The 26,847-nt window shown below is 46.5% G+C and overlaps 1 protein-coding gene across 6 annotated transcripts in view; it reads left to right on the plus strand.

Moving 5' to 3' along the window:
• TTPAL (alpha tocopherol transfer protein like) overlaps positions 1–26,462 on the plus strand; it is a 46,899-nt gene extending 20,437 nt beyond the window's left edge. Inside the window, exons 1-6 of one of the 6 annotated variants that reach the window (XM_031004963.3) lie at positions 7,380–7,496; positions 10,211–10,235; positions 11,568–12,027; positions 15,936–16,129; positions 18,135–18,245; positions 20,809–26,462. In XM_031004963.3, coding sequence (XP_030860823.1) covers positions 11,583–12,027; positions 15,936–16,129; positions 18,135–18,245; positions 20,809–21,087 — 1,029 coding nt within the window. In that variant the 5' untranslated portion in view covers positions 7,380–7,496; positions 10,211–10,235; positions 11,568–11,582 and the 3' untranslated portion in view covers positions 21,088–26,462. The other 5 variants (XM_004062200.5, XM_055373042.2, XM_055373041.2 and 2 more) reach the window with 5 other exon arrangements.
• The last annotated feature ends 385 nt before the right edge of the window (positions 26,463–26,847 follow it).

The raw sequence follows: 26,847 nt of genomic DNA on the forward strand, positions 1-26,847 counted from the left end.
CCTACCACCTCCTGTGTGGCCACAGGGAATCTCTCTAAGCCTCAGTTTTCTTCTCTGTAAAATGGGAATAATCATAATACAGTTATAAGGATTCAATTAGATTAGTTGCACTGGAAACAGTGCCTGGCACATAGTATCACCTAATAACCATTAACGATTTTTTATTTTGTTTTATTTTTCCAGTCTCTGCCCCAGTTGGGAAGCATGAACTATTTTTAATTAGCCACACAAGTTAATAATGTCGGTAATGGTGCTGAAATCACACGGGTCAGTGTTTTGAACAAAATTCACATGGAAGTCATATTTAGTGAGCATCTACCTATATAACTGGTGCTAACAGAAACCATACATTTAGATACATGTATATGTACATGTAAACACATATATGCACACACACATAGTGTGAAGTAAGTACTGCTGTCCTCATTTTTTAAAACCTTTATATTATAGAGCAAAACAGTTGCAGAAAACCGCACAAATTAAATTTGTAGCAGCCAGGTGCAGTGGCTTACACCTGTAATCCCACCACTTTGAGAAGCCGAGGTGAGTAGATCGCTTGAGCTCAGGAGTTTGAGACCAACCTGGGGAACATGGCAAAACCTGAAATGCCATCTCTATGAAAAATACATAAATTAGCCAGGCATGGTGGCACGTACCTGTAGCCCCAGTTACTCAGGAGGCTGAAGCAGGAGGATTACTTGAGTCTAGGGAGGTCTGAGGCCACAGTGAGCTGAGATCACACTACTGTACTCCACCCCAGGCAACAAAGTGAGACACTATCTCAAAAAAAAAAAAAAATTGTAGCTTAGTGAGTTATATCAAGGCAAACACCCTGTAACCACCACCCCGGTCAAAAAACAGAATTTTTTCAGCCACCTCAGGGTTCCCCTCCCCACCTCACCAGGTACTCCATACCAATCACAGCCCATTCCCCCAAAATAATCACTAATCCGACTATTAATTACTTCCTTGCATTTCTTCATGACTTAATCATCTGAGTGTGCATTCCTAGATGTTATTGTTTAGTTGAGTCCACTTTTTATTTTTATTTATTTATTTTTTGTTGAGATGGAGTCTCGCTCAGCCGCCCAGGCAGTGGCATGATCTTGGCTCACTGCAACCACCGTCTACCGTGTTCAACAGATTCTCCTGTCTCAGCCTCCCCAGTAGCTGGGATTACAGGCACCCACCATCATACCTGGCTAATTTTTGTATTTTAGTAGAGACAGAGTTTCTCCATGTTGGTCAGGCTGGTCTCGAACTCCGGACCTCAGGTGATCCGCCCGCCTCAGCCTCCCAAAGTGCTGGCATTACAGGCGTGAGCCGCCACTCCCAGCTAAACATATTTGATAAGTTTCAATCAACTGCAAGTATTGTCTTTGTTGCAGCTAAGATTGTTTCATCCACAGGCTTGCTTGTAAGTCCTTTTGGTGTGACCCTGGTAGCCTTCGATAGCTTCCTTGTTAATTGGCGTGACAGGATATTCCAGGCTTATTTTGTATATTTCCTGCTACAGATCTGGAATGAGTAATTTCTTCAAGAAGTCTTTTTATTTTTATTAATCAAAACTATTATCTGGGTGCAAGATATGCTCATTGCTACAAGATTGATCATGGTTTAAGTCTTTTTAGTAGCTAGAACTAGGTATTATATATATGAATACATGCATATACATTTCCTTTAAAAATAGTCTGGAGTTCACATTGATATATCCAATGTAAATAGAGTTTTGTAGGATGTTTATGGAATCTATTCTGTATTACATCTGTAGTTCCTTTCTTCCACACTTGGAATCTTTCATTTTCAAGGATACAGGGGCTGATAAAATGGAAAGATGCTATAATTACTGGTTAAAATGACTCAGTAATTCACAGGGGTTAAAAACTCCTTTAAACCTTAGGTTGTGTGGCAAACACCTTACACTCGCCCACTACTGGAGTTGGCAAACGCTTTCCAGTTTCAGCTGCTGTTTTCCCAACAACACGTGAATACATGTTGCAATTTTAGCACTCTCCATGTCTCAGGCCCGTCAGACACCTTGCTGCTTCCCTTCTGTTTGTACTGCACAGAGATGCCAATGGCATGCAGGCCTTGTAGCTGTTGGTGATTTGTCCCCACTCATTTTTTGGAGTTCATGAAGATGCCTTGTCACTTAGTTTTGTTGTAAATGTGTTTATGAATTTTTTTCTATTTTTATTTGGGGATTTGGGGAGATTCAAATCTATGCTAGGCATTATTGCCTCCATCTTTCCAGAATTCCCCAGCTGGTATTATTTTCACAAATGAGGAAACTGAGCCCCAGGGGAAATGTGATCTGCCCAAGATCACACAGCCAGTGACAGCGCAGAGATGCATGTGAGGTCACCTGCTTTCATGCAAGGTACAGAGAAGATGCCTGATATGGACCACTCCCTCCTCATCTTCCTCCCCATTTCCACTGGTCAGTGTCTTTACAGGATTCTGGGGGGTTTGGTGGGGGGCTTTTTTGTTTGTTTTTTGAGGTGGAGTCTTGCTCTGTTGTTTAGGCTAGAGTGCAATGGCACGATCTCGGCTCACTGCAACCTCCACCTGCCGGGTTCAAATGATTCTCCTGCTTCAGCCTCCCGAGTAGCTGGGATTACAGGCACCCACCACCACACCCAGCTAATTTTTGTATTTTTAGGAGAGATGGTGTTTCACCATGTTGGCCAGGCTGGTCTCGAAATCCTGGCCTCAAGTCATCCTCCTGCCTCAGCCTCCCAAAGTGCTGGGATTACAGGCGTGAGCCACTGTGCCTGGTCCCATGATTCTGTTATTGACAATCAAATGAAACTATCCATGCAAAGAGCTTATCACTGTACCAATGAAAGCATTCAATGACTGGTAGCAGTTAGTATAGGATTTTATGGTTGATGAAACCAAGGGTTGGAGAGACAGATAACTGTTCCATTGTTACACAGCTGGTAAGTGACACAGGCTTTAGACTCAGGTCTGTCTGACCAGAACCTAACATTCTTTCTCCCACACTAGTTCTTAATTCAGAGCAGCTTTGTCTCCCAGCTGGTATTTGGCAATGTCTGGAGATACCTTTGGTTTTTATCACTGTGAATGTGGAGTGCTACTGTCATCTAGTGGGTAAAGCCTAGGAATGACATTAAACATCCTACAGGACAACATCTCTCCCATGCCCCCGAAACAAAGACTTTTCCAGCTCCAAATGTCAATAGTGCTAATGTTGAGAAATTATGCCCTATACTGTGGTGCCATCCTAAATAAGCCTTACCAGGCAGGGCATGGTGGCTCACTCCTGTAATCCCAGCACTTTGGGAGGCTGAGGCAGGCAGATCATCTGAGGTCAGGAGTTTGAGACTAGCCTGGCCAACATGGTGAAACCCGTCTCTACTAAAAATACAAAAATTAGCCGGGCGTAGTGGTACACACCTGTAGCCCCAGCTACTAGGGAAGCTGAGGCAGGAGAATAGCTGGAACCCAGGGGGTACAGGTTGCAGTGAGTCGAGATTGTGCCACTGCACTCCAGCCCGGGTGACAGAGTGGGACTCCGTCTCAAAAAAAAAATAAAAAGAAAATAAATAAAACTAAATAAGCCTTACCTTAGAATCAATACTAAGGCTGGTCCTAGGAGATTTTCTGAGCCCAGAATCACAGGCCCTGAACAGAGACAGCTCAGGCATGTCTAGCCTCCTCCAGCATGTATGCAATGCAATGTCAAGTTTTTTTCTTCAGAGGCTGGATGAAACAAGGAGAGCAAGATGTTTGAAACCTTCCAAACCAAGACACAGGGCAAGCTGCCCCCTGGTGATCTTTCTGCTTGAGAGTGGGTGATCATCACCGATAAACAGACATTTCATGATACAATGTGCCAGAACTCTGCACATACCATTCTTTTTTTTTTTGAGACAGAGTCTCACTCTGTTGCCCAGGCTGGAGTGCAGTGGTATGATCTCGGCTTACTGCAACCTCTGCCCCCCTGGTACAAGCGATTCTCCTGTCTCAGCCTCCTGAGTAGCTGGGATTACAGGCATGTGCCACCACACCCAGCTAGTTTTTTTGTGTTTTTAGTAGAGACAGGGTTTCACCCTGTTGGCCAGGCTGGTCTCAAACTCCCAGCCTCAAGTGATCCACCCGCCTCAGCCTCCCACAGTGCTGGGGTTACAGATGTGAGCCACCGTGCTCAACCTGCACATGCCGTTCTATGACATCCTCCCAAGGATCCCCTCTAAACAAGGGCCATATCCCCATTTTATACATAAGGAAATGAGTCTTTTCAAGAGGTTGTTCAGACTCCATAAATTCTGAGTGTCCAAGGCAGAGAAGACAGACATCAAATACCAGCTCAAACACTTAGCCATCATGTGACTTTGGGCAATTTTTTGTCCTTCTCTGATCCTTTTTCCCAACCTGTAGAAACAGAGACAGGGCTACATGACCTTTAGGACAAAGTAAAATTTGGGACCATGGTGTCATACAGGCTTGAATTGATACCTAGCTCTCTCTTTCATATCTTGAGCCCTTAGGAGACTTTCTCTTTCTGAATATTTTACATTATTTTATTTTATTATTTTTTTTGAGATGGAGTCTCGCTCTGTTGCCTGGCCTGGAGTGCAATGGCACAATCTTGACTGACTGCAACCTCCACCTCCCGGGTTCAAGTGATTCTCCTGCCTCAGCCTCCAGAGTAGCTGGGATTACAGGCGCCTGCCACCATGCCTAGTTAATGTTTGTATTTTTAGTAGACACGGGATTTCACCATGTTGGCCAGGCTGGTCTCAAACTCCTGACCTCAAGTGATCCACCACTTTGGCCTCCCAAATTGCTGGGATTACAGGTGTGAGCCACCAAGCCTGGCCTCTTTCTGGATTTTAGTTTCCTCTTCTGTAAATGGGACAATCCTAGCTTGCTGTTCACAGGGTCATTGTAAGGTGAAATTAAGATCATACAAGCACAGTGCCTGGTATATATAATTCAAAAAGCAGAAACTCTTTTTGTTGTCATTGTTTATCAGAGATGTTCTAATCCTGATATAATCTGGTTCTCTAAAATGTAATACCAAGAGGAACAAGAAATAATGGCCCTCAGTTGAGGGAAGAGGCAGGGATTTCTGGGGCATCTCTGAATCCTCTCCCTGCCCTGCCCTTGAGACCAAGTTCTTCTCCTGCTGGCAACATCTAGGATTGCCATCTGGGCTCCAGGTACCAGTAGTAGGTCCTAGGTTTGGGTTGAGGAGAGGGGTGAATTTATTCCAACACCTAGGACAGCCTGGTTAGGACAGGGTCATCCCTCACCCTTTGCCACAAGAGCTGCCATTTGGCAGGGCGCAGGAGAATGGCTTGGGCCCAGGCAGCCTCCCAGGTGGCTGGGATTACAGGCCTGGCTAATTTTTGTATTTTTAGCAGAGACGGGGTTTCACCAGGTTGGCCAGGCTGGTCTCGAACTCCTGAACTCAGGTGATCCACCTGCCTTGGCTTCTCAAAGTGCTGAGATTATAGGCATGAGCCACCACGTCCGGCTGTTTTGGGGGGTTTTCTTTTTGAGACAGAGTCTCGCTCTGTCGCCCAGGCTGGAGGGCAGTGGCATGATCTCGGCTCACTGCAACCTCTGCCTCCTGGGTTCAAGTGATTCTCCTGCCTCAGGTTCCCGTGTAGTTGGGTGTGACAGCCGGAAGTGGGGGCCTCGGATTACAGGTGTGTGCCACCACGCCCAACTAATTTTTGTATTTTTAGTAGAGACAGGGTTTCACCATGTTGGCTGGGGTGGTCTCGTCATAGTCCTGATCTCAAGTGATCCACCTGCTTCAGCCTCCCAAAGTGCTGGGATTCCAGGCGTGAGCCACTGCACCTGGCCTTACCTTACGTTTTAAAAGATTTCACAGATGTGATTAATGTAAGGATCTTGAGATGGTAAGATTATTCTGGATTATCTGGCTGAGCCCAATGTAATCCCAAGAGTCCTTATAAGAAGAGGGAAGCAGGAGGATCAGTCAGTAGTAGATGTGACAACAGAAGCCAGAGGTTGAGGTGATTTGAAGAAGGGGCCATAAGCTAAGGAATGCAGGTGGCCTCTACAAACTGTAAAAGGAAAGGAACTGATGCTTCCTCGAAATCCCCAAAAGAATGCAGCCTTGCCAACACCTTGATTTTAGACTTTTGACCTAGAGAACTGCAAGAGAATAGATCTGTGTTGTTTCAGTCCATGAAGTTTGTAGTAATTCCTTGTAACAGTAACAGGAAAATAATACATAGATTTAGCAAACAAAACAAAATCCAGGATGCCCAGTAGTCATATTTGAATTTCCTATAAACAACAATTTTTAAAGTATAAATGTGTCCCAAATGTTGCATAAGACACACTTATCTGTGTGTATGTGTGTGTGTGTTTGGAAAGGAACATGCTTAAATGTTTATCTGAAATTCAAACTGTAGTGAATGTTATATATTTTGTCTGTCAATCTTAGAAGTGATGAAACTGAGAGCAGGAGTCAAAACTCATGATTCCCAGGTCCCCTCCATACTGCTGCCCCCTGCCCCTCAATCTGGCAGAAGCTGCCACGTTCTTGTGGCCATAATGGGTCACTTCCAATCTTCTTGGGACTCCTCTTGCCCCTGGGGTAGGAAAACGAAAAGACTGTTTAAGGTCGTTTCTTTGGGCTCAGAGTTCTCCTGGACCACCAGAATTTCTCTCTAGAAATGGCTTAGTGTCTACTCTGCCTCAGAGGGACCTAGGAGATTTGCCTCAAAGTTGCAGTTGCACAAAATACTTGCGGGCGGATCTTAATGGACTGGGGTGGGAGTTAGTAAAGCCTTTGTCTGGAGGGAACGTAATGAACCCCAAAGCAAGAAAAAAGTAATTATTGAATCAGGCTCCAGAGCAAGAATCAGGTTTCAGGTAAGGAAACGGAAGCCCAAGAAGGAATGGGGACTTGCTCCAGGTCACTCAGTTAATGACAGACAGATGTCCCCTGGTTTGGAGTCTCCCCTTTTGGAGCAGGTAGTCCTGATAGCAGCCATAGTGGGGGGAAGTCTAGAATGCTAATCCTGAGGTCCGGGTTTGAAGCCCTTTACTGCCTTGATTGCCAGTTTCCCTTTCCTGAAATAGGGGAATTGCATAAATATGAGGAGTTAATGAGATCATGGATGTTAAACAACAGGTACATGTTAGCATGTTCTTGGAAAATGGCAGCTTCTTTCCTTCCTTCTCTGAGCCTCAGTTTCCCCATCTATAAGCCGGGTTTGACAAGCGGCTGGTGCCCCACCTCCTCCCAGCCACTCCAGGTCCGCAGCTCGGAGCTCCGGCAGCCAGGTGGGGACTGAACACCAACGCCGCGGGGAGGCGTCGCTCATGCGCGCTCCTAGGCGGAGCCCCGCCTCCCACGCCCTGGATCGTCACTTCCGGCGCGAGGGGCCGGGCCGGCCGGGCAGGGAGTGCGGGTCGGTTCTGCGTGCGCTGCCGGACGAGGCTCCCGCCGCCGATTGACCCGCGCTCCGCCCGTAGTCGGGCCGGTGAGTGCCCGCGAGCCCATCCGTGTGCCCTGGGAGCTGAGGAGAGGGACCCCTGAGAGGGAAGGATAACCGGAAGTGGGGACCAGAGGAGCGAGAGACCCCAGGAAATGGGGACACTTGGGGAGGGGGTGACAGCCGGAAGTGGGGGCCTCGGAAGGTTGTCCACGGGATATGGGGTCTCGGGGGCTCTAGGAGAGATGGCTTCCTGCCTTCTCCATGTTGAGAGGAAGGGGTGGAAAGGAAAGTGATGCTCCAGAAAGGATGGGCTCCAGGTGGGGGAGATCTCTGGCTTCACCGTTACCAATGGTGTCTGCATCTCACTCATATGTCCGCCTGTCAGCTCATTCACCAGCCTGTGACTGAGTCCTGCTGAGCGCTCGGCACTGCTGAGTCCCTGGAGAGTCAACATGAAGCTCCAGGTGGAGGGTACAGATTAGAAGCCCAGGGTGGGGCTAGACGCATCCTTGCTCTGCCTCACCGGGTGTGCCCCCTTGGGCAAATCGCTTAACCTATATCCTCCGCTGATGTGTACAGACCACTGCCATGTGCCCGGCACTGGGGGTGGCAGTGGACATGGCAGACAAGCCCTCTGCCCTCGTGGAACTTAGATTTTAGGGGACAGCCCTTTTTGTCCTCCTTTGTAAAATGGCAACAGTAATAGCGCTCTCACCAAATAATGTGAAGATTAAATGAGGAGATGGGTAAAGGGCTTAGCAATGCTTGATACATGGTAAAATGCTCAAGTATGCATTCTCTTCATTCCACTATAATGTAAGCTTTATTAGGCAAGGAATTGTATTGTTTGCGTCTGTGTTCCCAGTGCCTGTGAGCACAGTGCCTGACATATATGGTAGGTGATCGGTAATTATTTGATAAATGAGTGCGTGGTGAAACTGACTCTAGATAAATGCCCATAGCATTGGACTGTAATTTCTAAAAAAGAAATAGGAACCCAGTTCTGTGGAAAACTGGAGGGAATCACCCTCAGGGAGTTTGGGAAGGATTCACAGAGGTGGTGACATGGCAGCTGAGCCTGAGCTGTCAGGAACAAATTAGAAGAGGAAATTCCAGGCAGAGTGTATCAGAAGTGCACGAGTTATTCCAAGGATGATGGGTTATTAGTTTGTTTTGACTGGCATTTAATGTGCATCAGGTGGGGTGCGATGGAAAATGAGGCTGGAGAGAGGCTTTGAGGTGAGGCTTGTACCTTGTGAACACTGATGTTTGATGGGATTGCAGGCATCTCTTGTACCTTGTGAACACTGATGTTTGATGGGATTGCAGGCATCTCTTGTACCTTGTGAACACTGATGTTTGATGGGACTGCAGGCATCTCTTGGTTACTTCCATAGAAACAAAGCCATAGTTGTTCCATTCCTCACTTAGCATACCTGTGCCAACCAGACTAAAGTCATTCAACAAATATTTATGGAGTGCAGATTATGTGTCTAACACCGTGTTAGGCGCTGGGTTTCAGGTGATGAACAAGACAAACTTGGAGGTTGCTCACAAATTGCCAACAGACAATTGCAACAGGGTGGGAGAAGTGCGGGGGAGGCACCTAACCTGGCTGGGGGTCAGTGAAGGCTACCTACTCCAGGCCACCAGCATCTCTCAGCTGGATTATTGCAATAGCCTCTAAATGGTCTGCTTCAGTCCTCACTCCCTTAGAGTCCATTCTCAAGACAGCAGATTGGTCCTTTTCAAATATATTTTTATTTATTTATTTATTTATTTATTTATTTATTTATTTATTTATCTGAGATAAGAGTCTCGCCCTGTCGCCCAAGCTGGAGTGCAGTGACGTGATCTCGGCTCACTGCAACCTCCGCTTCCTGGTTTCAAGCGATTATCCTGCTTCAACCTCCCAAGTAGCTGGCACTACAGGCCCGCACCACCATGCCTGGCTAATTTTTGTATTTTTAGTAGAGACAGGGTTTCACCATGTTGGCCAGGCTGGTCTCGAACTCCTGACCTCAGGTGATCCATCCACTTCAGCCTACCAAAGTGTTGGGATTACAGGCGTGAGCCACCACACACAGCCCGAGAAAAAAATTTAAAAATTAGCCAGGCGTGGTGTGTGCCTATAGTCCCAGCTACCTGGGAGGCTGAGGCAGGAGGATTGCTTGCACTTAGGAGTTCGAGGTTGCAGAGAGCTATGATTGCGCCACTGCACTTCAGCCTGGGTGACAGAGCAAGACCCTGTCTCTCTCTTAAACAAAAAAGTGCATGAGTTCGGGTCCTCTAAGAAGCAGACACTAGGATGAGGTTAGACGTGCTAGAAATTTAGAGGCAACCCTTGCGAAGGACAGCACCTGGGAAGGGAGCTGGAGAAGTCAGGAAGAGCCACTGGCAGTGATGCAGATCAGCTCCTGTGAAGGAGGTTTGGGCAGCAAGTCTCTGACTGCAGGGCAGTCCCAACAAAGGTTTGGCCAGGCCCTCAAGCAAACGCTGCCTGTTAGAGGAGTCCTATGTCTCAGTAAATCATTGGCTAGGAGCAGTGAGGCCACAGAAGGGCTGTGGAAAGTTCTGGCTTCCCCTGGATAGTGGATCTAGAGGGACAGCCACTGGGGCCCTTTATCAATTACGTTTTCCCAGCAGATCTGACCGGCACATATTCCCGACTGCCACGATAAGTTACATGGGTATGTGGTAAAAAATTCAAACAGTATAGTAAAAATCCTCTTTCTCATCTTAAATCTTCACTTGTCCAGTTCTGTTCCCAAGAGATAACCATTGGTAAGTTTCTTATATCTCCTTCCAGAAGTTTTGTGTGCATTCACAAGTGTATGTGTATAGTTTAAAAACGTGATTTTCTGTACACTCTTCTGCAACTTGCTTTTTTAATATGTCAATTCATAAAGATCTGCCTAATTTTCGTTTGTTTGTTTGTTTGTTTTGAGAGGGAGTCTTGCTCTGTCACCCAGGTGGGAGTGCAGTCACGACCTCGGCTCATTGCAAGCTCTGCCTCCCGGGTTCACGCCATTCTCCTGCCTCAGCCTCCCTAGTAGCTGGGACTACAGGCACCTGCCACCACACCCGGCTAATTTTTTGTATTTTTAGTAGAGATGGGGTTTCACCATGTTAGCCAGGATGGTCTCGATCGCCTGACCTCATGAGTCGCCTGCCTCGGCCTCCCAAAATGCTGGGATTACAGGCGTGAACCACCACGCCCGGCCCCCTAATTCCTTTTCATGACTGACTAGTACCCCATTCATATGGTAATATTACTTAACCAGTCTCCCCTGATAGGCAGTTAAGATGTTTCCAATCTTTTATCATTATAATCAATACTTGTGAAGGCCATGTGCATATTTTGCATATATATACAAGTATATGTCCTAGAAATGGAATTGCTGACCCAAAGGGCATGTGGGTTTACATTCTGAAGATATTGACAACTGCCCTCCAAAGAGGCTGTCAATTTATACTCCCAGCAGCAGCAAGCATATTAGAGTACGTTTATTTTTGCCAATCTGAATCTGAGTTTTTATTTTATTTTATTTTTTTGAGACAAGGGTCTTGCTCTGGCTGGAGTGCAGCAGCGCGATCTCGGCTCACTGCAACCTCCACGTCCCGGGTTCAAGCAATTATCCTGCCTTAGTCTCCCAAGTAGCTGAGATTACAGGCACCCACCACACCCACCTAATTTTTGTATTTTTAGTAGAGATGGGGTTTCACCATGTTGGCCAGGCTGGTCAGGTGATCTGCCCGCCCCAACCTCCCAAAGTGCTGGGATTACAGCATATACATTACAGTTGTTTTAATTCACATTTATTTAATGATGAATAAGGTCGAGCACCTATTAATACATTTATAAGGCAGGCCCTGGTGTTTATTAGGGAGTGTATAGTCTGCTGTAGCTGCTGCCTGCCTCCCTGGGGACTAATGGCAGCCGGCCTGGGGTCAGACTTGGGTGTATGGTTTAGATCCAGTTCATTGCCCCCAGTTGAGAAACACTGCTCTGAGGTTACTCGGCTTTTACAGAAGTGTTCCTGTCCCCTACACTGTACTGCCCTGGGATTTGAAATAAGCACTTGTTAACTTTGCTTAGGGCTTCTCTGTTGGCAGGGACCTTGGTAGCTAATGTCCGAAGAAAGTGACTCTCTGAGAACCAGCCCTTCTGTGGCCTCACTCTCTGAAAATGAGCTGCCACCACCACCTGAGCCTCCGGGCTACGTGTGCTCACTGACAGAAGACCTGGTCACCAAAGCCCGGGAAGAGCTGCAGGAAAAGCCGGAATGGAGACTTCGAGATGTGCAGGCCCTTCGTGACATGGTGCGGAAGGAGTACCCGAACCTGAGCACATCCCTCGACGATGCCTTCCTGCTGCGCTTCCTCCGAGCCCGCAAGTTTGATTACGACCGGGCCCTGCAGCTCCTCGTCAACTACCACAGCTGTAGAAGAAGCTGGCCCGAAGTCTTCAATAACTTGAAGCCATCAGCCTTAAAAGATGTCCTTGCTTCCGGGTTCCTCACCGTGCTGCCCCACACTGACCCCAGGGGCTGCCATGTCGTCTGCATCCGCCCAGGTATCTCCCTAGACTGTTGTGGGGTGTGTGTGTGTCCAGTCCTTCTGCAGTGTGTCCATTCAGCACCCTGTCCTCCTTTCCAAGTCCCTTTTTTACCCCTCCTTTGTTATAGTCAAGGCTCTTTTGATTGCAGATAACAAAAACCTACTCAAACCAACTTCAGAAAAAAGGGAGGATTTAGTCGAAGGAGACAGGAGTCCCTCCCAGAACCAGAGAGCTGAAGGCGTGGCAGCTCTTACTAGGGCCTAGAACCGAGAACCAGAATGCCACCAGGAGCCAAGACAGCCGTTCTCCCTGTCTCTGCCTGACAGTCTGTGTATCCTTCAGCCACACATTTCTGCCTTTTGCATATCTTCTTCACACTTTTTCTGTGTATGGCTGTCCCGCTCCTGTGCACGTAGTTAAATCTGGCACCCTCTCAGCTCTCAGGTTTGCCTGACCACCAAATTAAGTTCCTCAATGCAGATTCCCAGTTTCTAGTGGGGAGCATCTGGTGGGGCCTAAGAATCTGCCCCTGGCCATAGGATACAAGCATGACTGCCAGGGCCCTCTCTGAGCCCTCTTTGTGAATAGGTTGAGGTACAGGTATCAGTGCAAGGGTGCAGACTGGGCAGACACCTGGAAAGGTGCCTCCTCTGTGCCTCCTCCAACCTTTCCTTCCTTTCCTCTATTTTGTGAAGCCACTGACAGGATTCACTTTGGATTTGTTTTTTGATCTTAGCATTTCTTGGCAGTGATTAGGATACCTTACATTTCTTTGTCATGGTGGTTTATGAATGGGGGCTCTCTGCCACTAAAAGAGCATTTAGAAATACTCCCCTGCCAGGCGCAGCAGCTCATACCTGTAATCCCCGCACTTTGGGAGAGTGAGGGAGAAGGATTGCTTGAGGCCAGGAGTTTGAGACCAGCCTGGGCAACATAGTGAGACCTTGTCTCTACAAAAAATGAAAAAAAAAAAATGCTCTTTGGGGAGCATTTCAACACAATGACCAGGGGCTGCCAGAATTCAAGATTTCTGATTCTTAGGCCTGTTCTCTTCCATGACACCAAAAGCGTTATAAACTTTGGAATGTTCTACTCCATTCCTAGCCTCAACATTTTCCATCAGACCAGAGCTGAGAGAAAAATGGAAAGTAAGATGCAATGTTCTCCCCAAGTAAGCCAGGGAATGAGAACACACTAATAGCCCTCTTTTGCTCATTCATATAAACGCCCTCTTGAAGGGAAGTTTGATGGGGAGTGGACACCTCCATGCACTTTCCTCCGCCTTTACTCATTCCCCAAACTCTCTCTGTAGGCTAAACCATTCTCTTCAGACTTTACTATGTATGTACCAAGACCACTGTTAATGGCTTACCTGCCATTTTAGGTACTTGCCAAAATTAGTGGTGTTTATTTTAAAATAAGCAATGCAGTGCAGATTTTAGGGCACCAGGAGACCTAGAAACCAGTCAGCAGGTTTTTCTGCTGCTCCTCTGTACTCAACTCATAAGAATATTACAACACAGTCAGATATTACAACACTGATTGCACCTTTGCTTGTGTAGTTTCAACCCTTTGCTTGTGAGATGAATTTTTTCCCCATATGTCTGGAGCAGATCTGGACCCCGTTCCACTGACCCAGCGTTTTAGGAAGAGGCATACACAGAAACATTTCTTCTCAATTGGGTATCAGCTTTGCCTTTGTTAAAGCTCTTTTGAGACATGTGATTGAAAGGGATGATATCCAGTTACACAGAGGCAGGGTTAATTGGCAGCAACGTTAGACAGCAAGCTGGCACAATTTGGGGACAAAGATCTTTCATGAGAATTTTGCACATATCAGGTCAGGTGCAGTGGCTCATGCCTGTAATCCCAGCACTTTGAGAGGCTAAGGCAGGTGGATCATGAGGTCAGGAGTTCGAGACCAGCCTAGCCAACACAGTAAACCGCCCCCGCCTCCCCCCAACCCCCACCCCCCACCCCCCATCTCTACTGAAAATACAAAAATTAGCTGGGCGTGGTGGCACATGCCTGTAATCCCAACTACCCCGGAGGCTGAGGCAGGAGAATGGCTTGAACCCAGGAGGCAGAGGTTGCAATGAGCCGAGATCACGCCACTGCACTCCAGCCTGTGTGACAGAGCAAGGCTCTGTCTCAAAAAAAAAAAAAAAAAAAAATTTTGCACACATCACATATCCCATTGTTGGCAAATGGGAAGTTTTATCTTTTAAGAAAGAGGCACATAGATTTTGCTGGGATTTTCTTGAGAACAGTGGTTAACAGTAAAAAGTGGGCATTCTCATTTTTTTTTTCCCCAAAGAGAGGAAAGAATCATTAAATACATGGGGTGTATTAAAAACGTATCCGCCTTGGAAAGAGGAGGGGAACACAGCACTATGTTCCATCCTTACAATACCCCCGTCCAGGTCGTGTATGAGTCAAGACTCAGCTTTTTTTTTGAGACAGAGTCTCGCTCTGTTGCCCAGGTTGGAGTGCAGTGGCGCGATCTCGGCTCACTGTAACCTCTGCCTCCTGGGTTCAAGTGATTCTCCTGCCTCAGCCTCCCAAGTAGCTGAGACTACAGGTGTGCACCACCATGCCCAGCTAATTTTTGTATTTTCAGTAAACACAGGGTTTCACCATGTTGACCAGGCTGGTCTTGAACTCCTGACCTCCAATGATCCACCCACCTTGGCCTCCCAAAGTGTTGGGATTCCAGGCGTGAGCCACCACATCTGGCCAAAACTCAGTCTTTGTGTGGCAAGTGACAGAAAGCCAACTCACATTAGCTGAAACAAACAAAAAAAACTCAGTTGCTCAGATAACTGAGGTCTAGCCATATTTCCATTCAGGGGCCCAAACTCTGGCACTGGAAAGCTGTCCCCACCACTGCTGTCCTCAACAGGGGCTTCACTCCCAGGCCAGCTCTCTTGCCTCATGGGGCCCGTGAATCTCAGACTCACCACCTCAAAACTACAAGAGGGAAGACAGAACTCTTTCCAAAGGGCCAGGGGTCCTAGAATTGAGTCTCCTTGACTCTGCTTGACCTGGCTTGGATCACACTGTGGCCAGAAGGATGTGCTGTCAGATTGGCCAATCAATCCCCAGTCACTTGCTCACCTCTGGAGTCAGGAGTCAAGTCAGTTCTATCCAAACTGCATGGCTAGAGTGGGAGGAGGTGGTTCCCTAAGGAAAATCAGGTTAGTGCTATGAAGATAAGGGGAAATACATGATGGCAGAAAGCACAGATGTCCATGAAGGTAGGCATTATCACCCAGATTCTACTTATGAGGACATCGGGGCTCAGAGTGAGGTATTATAGTAACTTGCCCAAGGTCACATAGCTAGTAACATTCAAACCTCAGGTGTGTCTGACTTCAGAGTGCATACTTTTTTTTTATATTTTTGAGACAGGGTCTCACCCTGTCACCCAGGCTGGAGTACAGTGGCATGATCACTGCAGCCTCAACCTCCTAAGCTCAAGAGATCCTCCCACCTCAGTCTCCCAAGTAGTGGGACTACAGCCACACCCCACCACACCTGGCTAGTGTTTATATATTTTGTAGACATGGGGTTTCGCCATGTTGCCTGGGCTGGTCTTGAATTCCTGGGCTTATGCTTAATTCCTCCCACCTCGGCCTTCCAAAGTACTGGGATTACAGGCATGAGCCACTGTGCCCAGCCAGAGCTCATGCTCTTAACCTCAACACTCAATTGTATTTCCATCACAAAATGTGCTGCTGTTTGGAGTTAAGAAACCAGCTGCTGCTTATTGTTCCATTTACTAACCTAAATAAGAGTCATGGCTACTAGAATATCTGTCTTTTCCATTTTGAAACAACAGTGATAGAAAGGAGATAAATCTTTGTTTGACCACTTATTTATATTAACTTCTGTAACATACTGTCAATCTCTTATGACCTTAGACAGATGGATACCGAGCAACTATCCAATTACTGAAAACATCCGAGCCATATACTTGACCTTAGAAAAACTCATTCAGTCTGAAGAAACCCAGGTGAATGGAATTGTAATTCTTGCAGACTACAAAGGAGTGAGTTTATCAAAAGCATCTCACTTTGGCCCTTTTATAGCCAAAAAGGTGATTGGCATCCTCCAGGTAAGACCCCTATCTGTCCTGCCTGTTTCGTGGTGGCTCTGGCTTTCTCCAGGGCCTGTCCATTTACTGTGGGTCTCACATGATACACAAACTGCACATCCCACACCTGCAATCTGAAAAACACAAAAGCATTATGGGAAGAAATTTAAAAGTCCTATTTACCACTTGTTCTCATCAGTCTCTCAAGTACTCTCTGGAGTAGGTACTTCAATAAGGCAAGAGTCCAAAAAACTAGGGAACTGCTTTTTGCCTTTTCTTGGTCTGGAAGGCAGAGGAAGAATTCTCCTAACAAACAAAACTGGCTGGGCGTGGTGGCTCACGCCTGTAATTCAATTCTTTGGGAAGCCGAAGCAGGTGGATCACTTGAGGTCAGGAGTTTGAGACCAGCCTGGCCAACATGGTAAAACCCCATCTCTACCAAAAATACAAAAATTAGCTGGGCATGGTGGCCGGCGCCTGTAATCCCAGCTACTTGGGAGGCTGAGGCAGGAAAATCATTTGAACCCGGGAGGCGGAGGTTGCAGTGAGCTGAGATCGCGCCATTGCACTCCAGCCTGGGTGAGAACAGCAAAACTCTGTCTCAGAAAACAAACAAACAAACAAAAAAACCTAAGAAATTATGCTTCTGCGTATGGTGCTGGAGCCCCTCCTGCCCTCTGTGGACCTGAGGGATATGGTGTTCTGTTGGGCTGTATTTTGGTCAGATGCTTCACACCTCATGTTCTGTGTTTCAGAACATGAGTCACTGGGGACTGTGGTGCTCCCTCCATATCTGCACCGTGTTTAACAGCTTGCACAGTGCTTTTACAGTCATCAGGGCCTATTCAGTCCCTCAGCGAATCCTCTGAGATAGGCAAGGCAAAAACTATTTTTCCTTTTTGATAGATGGGGAGATGGAGACCTAGAGAAAATATAGCCTGTCACAGCTGTGACAGGTTTTGATTACTTGTTCATTCTGACCCACCACGTGGGGTGTTTTCCTTTTTAAACTATGGGGCACCAGTGGTATAGTAGCTCTTCTCACTGATTCCACAAATGTTTCAGCCCCTGTGGTGCACCAGGTTTATTATTTAAATAAATCAGTGCACATTTGGACATTATCAAACATTTGGATTCTGGCTTTGAGCCAACCCTGGCTTTCCTTCGCTGGCACTCCTTTTGATGCCTCCTCCTGAATACCTCGTAGATTCAAGTGTCAGAATCAAGAGTGTGGGTCAGTGTTAGTACCGTAAGATCATCTGGAGAGGAGAAAAAATTAAGTAAGTTTGGGAAATGCTGTATAGCATGTCCCTTTCTTGTGAATTTCACTGTAAGAATTTACATGTTAAAGGCTCTGAACAGGACTGCAGTTAAGGAAACTCACTTGATTATGCTTAGTGGACTACGTTTCTCAAACTCATTTGCCTGCTGTGGAGCCCTGTTTTATATAACCTCTAATAGCCTGAGAAATATACTTTGGGCAACACTGATCTAGAAGGTCTGGTATTTGCCAGATCTGTCCCTGTAGACTCAGACTGTTTTCTGCTGTAAGAGCAGCAGCTCTTCATATGTTTGCCTCTTTTTTTTTTGAGATGGAGTCCAGGCTGTCATCCAGGCTGGAGTACAGTGACACGATTTTGGCTCACTGCAACCTCCGCCTCCAGGGTTCAAGCAATTCTTCAGCCTCAGCCTCCCAAGTAGCTGGGATTTCACCATGTTGGCCAGGCTGGTCTCAAACTCCTGACCTCAAGTGATCTGCCCACCTCGGCCTCCCAGTGCTGGGATTACAGGCATGAGCCACCGCGCCCAGCCTCTGTTTGCCTCTCTTCTAACCCAGTTTTGGGTCCCAGGAAAGACTTTCCCTGAGGTCCGTCTTTCTAGTTAGGCCCCACGTGGACTGTCATTGAGGAGGCCATAAGGATCAGATCAGACTGATATTGGGGCTGAAAGTGAAGATTTAACTGGGGGGAGGAAGGTGTGGAAAGATTCTCCAGATGTTCTAAACCCCTTTGCCTTTCCCACACAGGATGGTTTCCCCATTCGGATAAAAGCAGTCCATGTTGTGAATGAACCTCGAATATTTAAAGGCATTTTTGCCATCATAAAACCATTTCTAAAGGAGAAAATAGCAAACAGAGTAAGTAATGATCCTATTGACTTCAGATTTTTCTTTCCCTCCGTTGATTTATTTGTGACATCTGGTACTTGTTTATTATTTTTGCCGTGGAACAACTAATTTGGAAAAGTACAGAGTTACAGATAAAATAAATGAACAGTCCCTTTTGTGAGGGGAAGATGGAAGAGTAAATGAACAAGAATTTAATATTTGCCAGCAGAGAGAGCAGAACTAGGATTTTTATCATAAGAGCCTTCCTGGGCAGTATAGCAAGACTCATCTCTAAAAAAATTTTTCAAATTAGGTGGGTGTGCCCGGGGCACAGTGGCTCACGCCTGTAATCCCAGCACTTTCGGAGGCCAAGGTGGATGGATCACTTGAGGTCAGGAGTTCGAGACCAGCCTGGCCAACATGGTGAAACCCCGACTCTACTAAAAATACAAAAAATTAGCCAGGCATCGTGGCACATGCCTGTAATTGCAGCTACTTGGGAGGCTGAGGCAGGAGAATCACTTGAATCCGGGAGGCGGAGGTTGCAGTGAGCCAAGATCATGCCGCTGCACTCCAGCTTGGGCAACAGTGAGACTGTCTCAAAAAAAAAAAAAAAATTAGGTGGGTGTGGTGGCACATGTCTGTAGTCTCCACTACTCAGGAGGCTGAGGTGGGAGGACTGCTTGAGCTCAGGAATTCAAGGCTGCCATGGGCTTGAACAATGGGCTATGGTCTTGCCACTGTGTTCCAGCCTGGGTAACAGAGCAGAACACTGTCTCTAAAATAAATTTTTTTTAAGTTATGGTCATTAGAACTGTGGGGTTTAAAAATGCTACTTAAGCCTTTCCATTTGCCTAATATGTTGTCCCGCTGTATAGTTTGTGGAGCAATTCAAGGTTTACGAGCTATGTGAGTTTTTAGCTTACCTCTTATTTAAGAAGGGATAAATAGCACTTTGTCTTCCTTTCTGACCCAGAAGAGCCAATTCCCTCTTCAGCCTTTCCCAGTCCCACTGACTGAAATGGGATGGGTGGTATTTTTCTCCTTCCCGAGGCCTAGGAAGATCACTGCAAAGACTGGGCCCTGAATTTTACTTGCTTTTTCTTTTTTTGAGACAGAGTCTCGCTCTGTCACCCAGGCTGGAGTGCAGTGGTGCGATCTCAGCTCACTGCAACCCCTACCTCCTGGGTTCAAGCAGTTCTCCTGCCTCAGCCTCCCGAGTAGCTGGGATTATAGGCACGTGCCACCACGCACAGCTAATTTTTGTATTTTTAGTAGAGATAGGCTTTTACCGTGTTGGCCAGGCTGGTCTCAAACTCCTGACCTCAGGTGATCCACCCGCCTTGGCCTCCGAAAGTGCTGGGATTACAGGCGTGAGCCACCGCATTGGGCCCTTGCTTTTTCAAAGAAGTAACATATATAGATAGAAAATCTCAAGGAGGTGAGGGAGGGAACTTGAAATCCAGCTCCAGATTCCTAGGCTCTTTCCCTGAAGATTTTGATTCATCAGCTCAGGGATCTGTGCTTTAAAATCCCCTTAGGAAATTCTGATGCACAGCTAGATTTGCAAACCACTAACTTAGTGGCTTCCCTGACTGTGTGTGAACCCATGTGGGTCCCTAAAGATTCTGTTTGGAACTTTCACCAAAGCAGCCTTTGGACAGGTCTTTCACATCTGTGAAATGCGCCAATTGGGGGCCCACAATGTTCTTCGTTTGTTCCTTCATAGGTTCCTTTATTCAGAAATATCTATTGATCAACTCTATGTACAAGCATGTTCTAGATGAACAAAACAGACCAAAACCCCTGCCCCTAGGAAAATTATATTCTAAAGGGAGCCACAGTGAATTATGTTATCTAGTATTAGAATGTGATAAGTGCTACAGAGAAAAATAAAGCAGAGAAAAGGATAGCATGTGTGAGGTGGGAAGGGTTGCGGTATTCAACTGAGTGGTTAGAGATGGCAGCCTTGAGAAGCTGACATTTGAGCAAAGACTTAAGAAGTGAGAGAGTGAGCCATCTAGGTATCTGGGAGGCCAGCAAGGACACGACCCTGACGTGGGAGCCTGCCCGGCATGCTGGGAGAGCAGCTAGGCTGGCGCAGCTGGGTCAAGACTGGAGGGGCAGGTGGTGAGAGGAGCACTCAGAGAAGTAATGAGGCTAGATTATGATGGGCCTCAGAGTCTGAGGTGGGAGTGCTGTGGAAGGCTGTACATAGAGGCACGACTGTGATCTGAGTTTCACTGAAAAGAACTTAGATTGCAGAGGGACAAGAGTGGGAGCAGGGAGACCAGATAGGAGGCCACTGGAGGACTCCAGGGAGAAGTGATGTGGCTGCTGCCATTAACTGAATAGTGTGGTGAGGCGGCTGGATCCTGGATATATGAAGCTCCAGCCAACAGGACGTATGGTATAAGGAAAAGAGAATTAAGGATACTCCAGGCTTTCTGGGCTGAAAAAGTAAGGGTAGAGTTGCCATTAACATTTCCTTTCTTCATTCAACAGATATTTATTTGAACACCTACCATGGAGGAGATTTCTGCATTCCTGATTAACCTAAGGACATGTGTGTTTTCATTTCATTCCCTTTTAGTTCTTCCTCCATGGGTCTGACTTGAACTCTCTCCACACAAACCTTCCAAGAAGCATCCTCCCCAAGGAGTATGGGGGCACGGCTGGGGAGCTGGACACTGCCACCTGGAACGCGGTACTGCTGGCTTCAGAAGACGATTTTGTGAAAGAGTTCTGCCAACCTGTTCCTGCCTGTGACAGCATCCTGGGCCAGACGCTGCTGCCTGAGGGCCTGACCTCAGATGCACAGTGTGACGACTCCTTGCGAGCTGTGAAGTCACAGCTGTACTCCTGCTACTAGCCCGTCCCCCAGGGTCACCATCTTTAATTCTTTTCCTTCTTTTCTTTGGAGAGGCACAAGGAGAATTTAAGGGTCCATGGATTCAGTCTTGCTCCTTGTAATTAAACTGCAGGATGGAGGAACAGCCTGAGATATGAGCGTGAGCCCATTTTGGGGTAAGCCTTTGGTTACTTGAATTACTCCATGGAAGACATGGAAAATGTCCCCACTGATTCTTAAACATTTGGAATCCCAGTCTGCAACTATTAATCTGGAGGCTATATCTGTTTTGTTTTGCTTTTTGGTTGGGGGGTGGTGATCTGGTTCTTACACATCTTGGAAGCAAGAACAATCAGGACCAAAGTCACTTTGATCCCACTTTTCCAGGAGAAAAACCACCTGTTTGGCCAGTGAGAACTACTTGTATGAAATAATTTGGCGAAACCTTCAGTGTGACCAAATGTGAGACGGGGAAGTTTGTGTTTTTCACAGGAACCCTAAGTATAGACCTCTGCTGCTCATCAGGAAACTTACCGGAGATGAAGGCCCCAGCTGTTGTCACCGGGTTTGGAAAGCACCTTAACTGAATCATGTAAGCATCAGGACATAAGCAGCACTTTGTGGTCAAATGTAGAAGCCGGAGACTTCAAAGCACCTCTGGGACCCACTGGTTGAAGTCTGCAATAGAAACTTAAGTTTTCCCAAATCCATAAAGCCTTAGCCCTGGTTCTCAATAGAATCAGGGACCTAGCAGGAAATGATTTTACTCAACCTAAAATGCTGGATTCCAGGCCCGTGTAGCTATAAGAATTCTGGCCTGGATCCCAGGTGTGCAACTATGGACAAGATATGGGCCTCTACTTTCTCCTCTATAAAATGAGGCTGGATGAAATGTCAGCTAGGGCCATTTTGGCTGCTGAGGCTCTGGGATTTGGTTTAGTTACTGAATGTTAGATTTTCTGCCTAGAAAGATAACTATCTCGATACAAGTGGTTGGATCCTGTTTTTGTTTGTGGTACATGTGTCTTTCCAAGAGAGATGTGTCACCAATTAGCCCTGCCTTTAAAGAAACTATTATGTGGCCGGGCGTGGTGGCTCACGCCTGTAATCCCAGCACTTTGGGAGGCCGAGGCGGGTGGATCACAAGGTCAGGAGATCGAGACCATCCTGGCTAACACAGTGAAACCCCGTCTCTACTAAAAATACAGAAAATTAGCCGGGCGTGGTGGCGGGCGCCTGTAGTCCCAGCTACTCGGGAGGCTGAGGCAGGAGAATGGCGTGAACCCAGGAGGCGGAGCTTGCAGTGAGCCGAGATCGCGCCACTGCACTCCAGCCTGGGCGACAGAGCGAGACTCCGTCTCAAAAAAAAAAAGAAACTATTATGTGTATTCCTGGGACTCACTGACACCAATTTTCTTTTTATAGTGATGGTTCAATTTTGAAAAGATGGCTTTTGTGAGGCCAGGTTAAGGTGACCAGGATCTTGTATGATGAATTCCTTCCATCCCTGAGACTCAGGTACTATATTGTAAACCTGGCTACAGTAGTTAATTACTTTAGATTCTTTAATTTTGGACTCTGGGCCGGGCGTGGTGATTCATGCCTGTAATCCCAGCACTTTGGGAGGCCAAGGTGTGCGGATCACAAGGTCAGGAGTTCGAGACCCGCCTGGCCAAGATGGTGAAACCCCATCTCTACTAAAAATACAAAAATTAGCTGGGCGTGGTGGCGGGCTCCTGTAGTCCCAGCTACTCGGGAGGCTGAGGCAGAAGAATCGCCTGAACCCAGAAGGCAGAAGTGGCAGTGAGCCAAGATCACACCACTGCACTCCAGCCTGGGCGACAGAGCAAAACTCTGCCTCAAAAAAAAAAAAAAAAAAAAAAATTTTTTTTTTTGGTCTCTGGAAATGAACACAAGGGCAGGTTATTGCTGGGTCACTTCTGGGCCCCCCTGCCCTCCCAGCCCCACTTGAGTTTCTCTCTCTGGTGTGGGTGAACCAGTCAGCCTGAATGTTCTGCATTTCAGCACTTTAGAACCTCCCTGTGAAGACTTTAGCCTTCCTTAGCCCAAACATCAAATTAGATGGTTCACATGATGGTTTTTGACCTAATTCCTTTCTAATGTATTCCACATGATCATGGTGTTAAATAGTGAAAAGTACTGTGTTGTGTGTGCACCTTCTCCGTGCATTTATTAGACTAACCAGTCAAGCAGACAGCTCAGTTAGGGAGAAAACAATACGCTGAAATTTGAAGGCCAGTCTGTTGTTACTAAGCTGTTTATCTCTATTGCCTTTTTAAATGTCTGGATAAGTTGTTGGTGGAAATTAAGTTACTTAACCTCATTAATACCAATTCTAGAGAAAGTGCTTTTCACCATGGATAGTAACCCTGGATCCTCTAGGGTACTGGCTGAGCTGGAAGTGCCAAAAAGCACTCCTGGCTGCTTCTGATTCCATCTGACGATGATGTGACCCGCACTGCTGAAAAGGCCCAAGCAGGGCAAGTGGGATGGCTGAAGGAGGGAAGGAGGGGGTTCAGAACCCACTGGCCTGGATGGGAGAACTGGGTGGAGGCTTCCCCAAGAGGGAAGACAGATAAACAAAACAAAACAAAACAAAAACTGGGTAAAGAGGAATGAATCACTCAGCCCTGATGTTTCAATTCTACACTGCATTCCTGGCCAGTAGCATTTGTTTTAATGCAGGCATGGCCACAGCTCTCCTAGAGAATTATCTCAAAGACCAGAAGGGACCTGGAGAGGCCTATTTCTTAGGTTTTTCCAGTTGGACAAGGAAGGAGTGGTTTCACTCAGCTTCTAGAAGGAGTTGGAGCCTAAGTTTATCTGCCTCCGGGAGCTGCTTGCTTTATTTTGGCTCCGAAGAGGTATCAGATAGTTTTGACACCTCAGGAAACTTGAACCAAGCTCTGAAACCAAGACCTCCCTGCGTGAAAATCAAGGTGGTCTCCTTGTGGCTTCACCAGGGTGTTTGTGTCAGGCTGTCTCAGCAGGGTGGGGAATGACCAGCCAGGGAGCATAGTGAGCCTTACTCAGCACTGGGGAGCGCACTGGTGAGGCAAACCCATGAACCTCAAGAACTGGGAGTATGTTCCTTCAGGGAGAAGTTCTGGCCCATTGCACAAACACTTGGAAATTAACTTTTCCCTAAATTCAAGGTAGTGTGGTGTCGGAAGGAAATGGGACAGTAAATTAGGAGACGCGGGCTCCACCTTTACCTTACTACGTGGCTTTTGATGAGCTGGCTTAACATCCCTGAGTGATTCTATGATAGAGATCTATACTCCAAACTTTATTCCTGGTATCTAGTTGGCTTCACTGCCACAGAGACACTGTACTCTCTCTTTTTAGAAGTTCTTTTCCTTTTTTTCCCCCTCAATTGGCTTGTTATTTAGTAAATTTAGGTCTGAATGAATTGGTACCTAAAAGCTTCCAAATCTATACATTTCAGAATATGGGAATTTTCTTCCTCTTCTTCCCCCATATCCCAACATGGAATTCTGGAAAACTGTGCCTTTTCCCCTGTTCTGCCTTCATGGGGGAAAGACTGGATGAAATCTACAAAAACAGCCAAAAGTGCCACCCTGGCTTCATGTCTTGAATTTCTAACTTGCTCTTGGCAAAGGTCGCTTTATTTTTTAATTTTTTTCCTTGCATTTTCTTTTTTATTCTATTGCTGCTGCAAAAATTAAGGCAAAAGTAGCTTTCGATCTTTCATATTTCATCCTGGTTTCACAAGGAGTCACTTATCTTAGGAGGTCTGTAAGTCAGGTTACAAGGCCGGGAGCGGTGGCTCACACCTGTAATCCCAACACTTTGGGCAGCTGAGGTGGGTGTATCACCTGAAGTCAGGAGTTTGAGACCAGCCTGGCCAACATGGTGAAACCCCGTCTCTACTAAAAATACAAAAAATTGGCTGGGCATGGTGGTGGGTGCCTGTAATCCCAGCTACTTGGGAAGCTGAGGCAGGAGAATCACTTAAACCCAGGTGGCGGAGGTTGCAGAGAGCCGACATCGCGCCATTGCACTCCAGCCTGGGTGACGAGTGAAACTCCATCTCAAAAATAAAAATAAAAATTTAAAAATCAGGTTACAAAACACCATTTTTCCCGAAATAAGACAATAAGAGGCTTTTCTCTGAATTCCTTTATATTAAGCCTTTCAGAATTCTCCCTGGGTGGGCAATTTCTTTAAATAGTATTTGACTCTCAGATCAATCATGGGATTTTTTTTCATTTGGGTAGCAAACGCTAGAATACTGCTGTGGCGATTATAATACTTTTAAAAAGTTTTACCATTTTAAAGTTGCCAACATTTAAGGTTTTCCTTTGAAGCCTCCTTTAATTTAGGGAGTAAAATGTTAGCTAAACCAATTATATACTATATACTATACACTGTATCTCCTGTGGCCATGAGAAGTGTGGCTATACCGAACAGAAACATGCCTACTGTTCAGGAAAGATGTCAGTTCTGGTAACACCTCTCCGTATTGGGATCTGTTAATTTTGTAAATCTAAATTCTTCTGCTCTTGGCCAGGTGCAGTAGCTCATGCCCTGTAATCCCAGAACTTTGGGAGGCTGAAGGGGGGCGGATCATTTGAGGTCAGGAGTTTGAGACCAGCCTGGCCAACATGGTGAAACCCCATCTCTACTAAAAAGTACAAAAATTAGCTGGGTATGGTGGTGCGTGCCTGTAATCCCAGCTACTTGGGAGGCTGAGGCAGGAGAATCGCTTGAACCCGGGAGGCAGCGGTTGCAGTAAGCCAAGACTATGCCACTGCACTCCAGCCTGGGTGACAAAGCAATATTCTGTGTCAAATAAATAAATTCATTCTTCTGCTCTCCTGACTTAGAGAAATGGTTTGCTTAAAATGCTAGTAACAAACATCATCACAGTCAACAGGAGCTTGCTTCATGCAAAGGATCAATGTGATTTGTGGATGGAGATGATAGTGATGAAATTCCTGTTTCATGGGGCTGTTTTTCTTTTCATCTCACTGGGCAGCAGGTTTAGTGAGGCAGTGAGATGCTGCTGGTGTGGATTCTTGTAGCTATGCCTCGGCTTCTTGGCATATCAGGTAGGAACCTGTTACAAGTGAAATACTTGAAACCTCTCTGACCAAGAGCCTCTGATGGAGTGGGAGGTGAGCTAATTTTCTGACCAGCTTGGGGCACTGTTTCAGCCACTGGTCACATTCCTTGCTTCAAACTGAAATTCAGTTTGGCTTTGAGTATAGGGATACATGGTGGATTCATGTACTTCAGTGTTTGTTTTGACCAAAGTTTATTTTTCTAGTGCATTTTCTAAGTCAAAGTGGTGAAAATATGTAATTTTAGTATGCATGACTGAGTCTGAAACAATAAAAATCTCTGAAAAATGTGCGTGGGGTTCTTTTGTGATGATGACAGTTTGGATAAAGGTTCCAAGGTTCATTATTCACAGCCCGGGTAGACCGCCTCCTCTGCAGGTGAGGGAGGGAGGGGCACTGTGATAGGACAGTGCATTCTGTAGATGTGCTGGCTGCCTCTGAAGATCATACACAATTAGACTGCTGCAGTATGGAGAGGAGAATGCAGCTAGCTACACAGAGCAGTAGAGGTGATATGCAAATTTTTACATTCTTGAGGCCCAGCTATACTTCTTGGACTGGCCTTGAGTCTTTCCAGCAATAGCCAGCCATTTCCTCAATGTGTGCATGTGGGCTGGGCACACATGTGTTAAGGACACTCATAAATAATGTATTTTAACCTTCAGCTACCCTT

The sequence above is a fragment of the Gorilla gorilla genome, chromosome 21 (genome assembly GCF_029281585.2).
Source record: "Gorilla gorilla gorilla isolate KB3781 chromosome 21, NHGRI_mGorGor1-v2.1_pri, whole genome shotgun sequence".
Lineage (NCBI taxonomy): Eukaryota > Metazoa > Chordata > Mammalia > Primates > Hominidae > Gorilla > Gorilla gorilla.